Source organism: Saprolegnia parasitica (genome assembly GCF_000151545.1).
Source record: "Saprolegnia parasitica CBS 223.65 unplaced genomic scaffold supercont2.1131, whole genome shotgun sequence".
NCBI lineage: Eukaryota > Oomycota > Saprolegniomycetes > Saprolegniales > Saprolegniaceae > Saprolegnia > Saprolegnia parasitica.
Genome location: NW_012157525.1, coordinates 1 through 2402, shown reverse-complemented (window position 1 = coordinate 2402; position 2402 = coordinate 1). Strand labels below are relative to the sequence as shown.

Genomic DNA, 2402 nt, shown 5'->3' with positions numbered 1-2402 from the left:
CCTCCTTGGCGTTGGCTGGCGGCTGCTCGCCAGAGATCTGCCGCTTGATGGACGAGACATTGGCATCTGCAGTCGCATACCGCTCGAGGCTCGAGAGGGCGTCGGCCTGCCGCGCCGCCGTGGCCGCGAGCTCCTCGCGCAGGCGCCGGACCTTGTCGCCGGTCCCCATGTTTACCGTACAAACCGGATAATCCGCCGCATTGCCACTTGGCCTGAGCCAGCTTCAACCGCCTCGGATGTGGCGACCTTGGCAGCAAGGGTGCCGTTGGAAGCATCGGGAAACGCAGGCGAGCAGCTCATATGAACGTAGAATTGATGCATCCGCTTACTTCCGTCGTCGCACAGCGTCTTTTTTTCTGCACAAGCCAAGGCCATGCTCGTCGACGTCGCGCTCTACGACCGCCGAGCGAGATCGTTGCCCGCCAGCGCTAGCGCCTGCTGGGCCACGTGCTGCGCGTGAAGAGAGGCGTCCCTGCCAACATTGCCTCTGCCCGCTTCTTCGCCGTGCCCGATGCACTCAGTTGTCTAGGCCGCACCACAATTACGTTGCCGATCGTCTTGCACCGCGACCTCCAAAAGCCGCCTCGGTCGCTGGCGTCTCTCGAGGGCCTCAACCAACTGTGTAGCTTTGCCGCCGACGGCAAAGCGTGGAAGGCTTTTACACAGCGAGTCGTTGTGGGCCTCACCCGCGGCCACAAGCGCCCCGGGCGACTAGAGAAGAACAAGGCGAGCCAGCCAGCGCTGGCGCCTGAACGGCCCGGCAAGCGAATGATGACGAAGATGGAGATAGCAAGTCTCTACGCATAACGATGATAACGCGAAACACATTCATCGATACATTCAAGGCGAGGCCATGGTGGCGAATTAGCGATGTCGGTGGTCTTTCTCGATGTCTTGGTGTTTGGTGTCGTTGGCCTCACTTGGTGTCTAGCCCAGCGAGATAAAGAACGACCGGCTTATGAAAAACGCCAACTAATCGATGATGGGCTCAAGATCATTCAAATTCGAGCCCAGCGCCCGGAGGATCTCGAGCCCAAAGCGTCGTTGCCACCCATCGGCTTGGCATGTACGATGGCCTGAGTTTGATTGTACCGGTACCGGTAGCTCCTGGCATGCATTTGTCCAGTATGTTCTCAAGTAGCTAACGGCGAATTTGAGGTTCCAGTCGTACGGATAACAACACGACATGAACGGGTTCCCATGCCGTAGCTATCATAGCTGTTGCCCATTCTTGATCCGGGAGCAAAAGGCTGGAGCTTGCAAAGCTGAAGGCTGCCATGGCAATAATTTCATCTGAGAACGCCCTGTCAAGCGACGACCAACGTACCCGCTCCTGTCCGACCGGTGAAGTGCCGGTGGTTCTGAGCTCGAGTTGCCAGCTAGCCGCGTCGACGCCGTGAGCCTCGCTAGGAATGGTACCATTGCGTCACGTACTGGTGCAGCATCGCAAAAAGATGAAGATCATTGACAGTGAGATATCGATGCTATCATTGCAGGGAGCTGACTGCTGCGGCATTATCGAGGGCCTTGGACAGGCACACGTTGCAGTGGCGTGTCACTAGTCTTCATGGATAGCACCGTGTTACCAGCACATCCTAGCACCTGGGTGTGCGTAGTAGAGGCAAACCGCCGTTCGTATTCTATAGAAAAGACGAATAGAACGCGATGGTGCTACACACTGCCGTACACGACGGCGTTGTCAAGCTTATGGCGTCATGCTGGGTGGGTCGAAGGCACCGTGTCTATTTGCACGTCATTGATCCAGCGACTGAAATAGTATGTGGCTCATTATTGTGTCTTTCTATACGCTCACACTATTTCATGCCTCACACCAGGTGGTTGGATTGGTCGAATGTCGCGTATTTTCGCAGGTGTCTGCGAATCCGTGGCCGTTCCTGGCGGATATCCTCGGGAAATACAGCCAATGGCAGTTTCCAATTTGATCGTCATGGGGCGCGCCGGCAACCTAAAGCTTCTCACCCTTGTTTCGACGACCGGCGGCTTCCTCTTTGGCTATGACACCGGCGTCATCTCGGGCGCACTCATTTTCCTCCAAGAAGATTTCCACCTTGACTCGTTCCAGTCGGAAGTCGTCGTGTCGGCCACCGTTTTTGGCGCGATCCTCGGCGCCGCGGCCGGGAGCTGTGCCAACGACGCGTGGGGTCGCCGCCGTGTCATTTTGATCTCGGCCGTTCTCTTTGCTATTGGCAGTGCGCTCATGGGTTTCGCCCAAACCAAGTACGAACTCATTTCGGCCGGCTCAGCGTCGGTCTTGGCCTTGGTCTCTCGTCGCTGACAAGTACGTACTTCGACGTCGCTTCTACTCCTTTCTCACGATCGCACTTGTGCTTACTGTAGTTCCGCTGTACATTGCCGAAGTCTCGCCACCAGGTACGACCAGA

General features: G+C 56.9%; 2 protein-coding genes across 2 annotated transcripts; both read left to right on the top strand.

The window, feature by feature from the left end:
• Positions 1–373: 373 nt before the first annotated feature.
• SPRG_18336 (hypothetical protein) lies at positions 374–807 on the top strand (the record flags this gene model as incomplete). Its single annotated transcript, XM_012357774.1, has 2 exons — positions 374–385; positions 433–807. The coding sequence occupies 2 exons, from the start codon at positions 374–376 to the stop codon at positions 805–807; spliced, it is 387 nt and encodes a 128-aa protein (XP_012213164.1).
• Positions 808–1948: 1141 nt separating this feature from the next.
• SPRG_18335 (hypothetical protein) lies at positions 1949–2391 on the top strand (the record flags this gene model as incomplete). The annotated part of the gene is made up of 3 exons (XM_012357773.1): positions 1949–2238; positions 2265–2299; positions 2359–2391. Coding segments are annotated over 3 exons (358 nt in total), but the record flags the coding sequence as incomplete, so codon positions are not given.
• Positions 2392–2402: the final 11 nt, after the last annotated feature.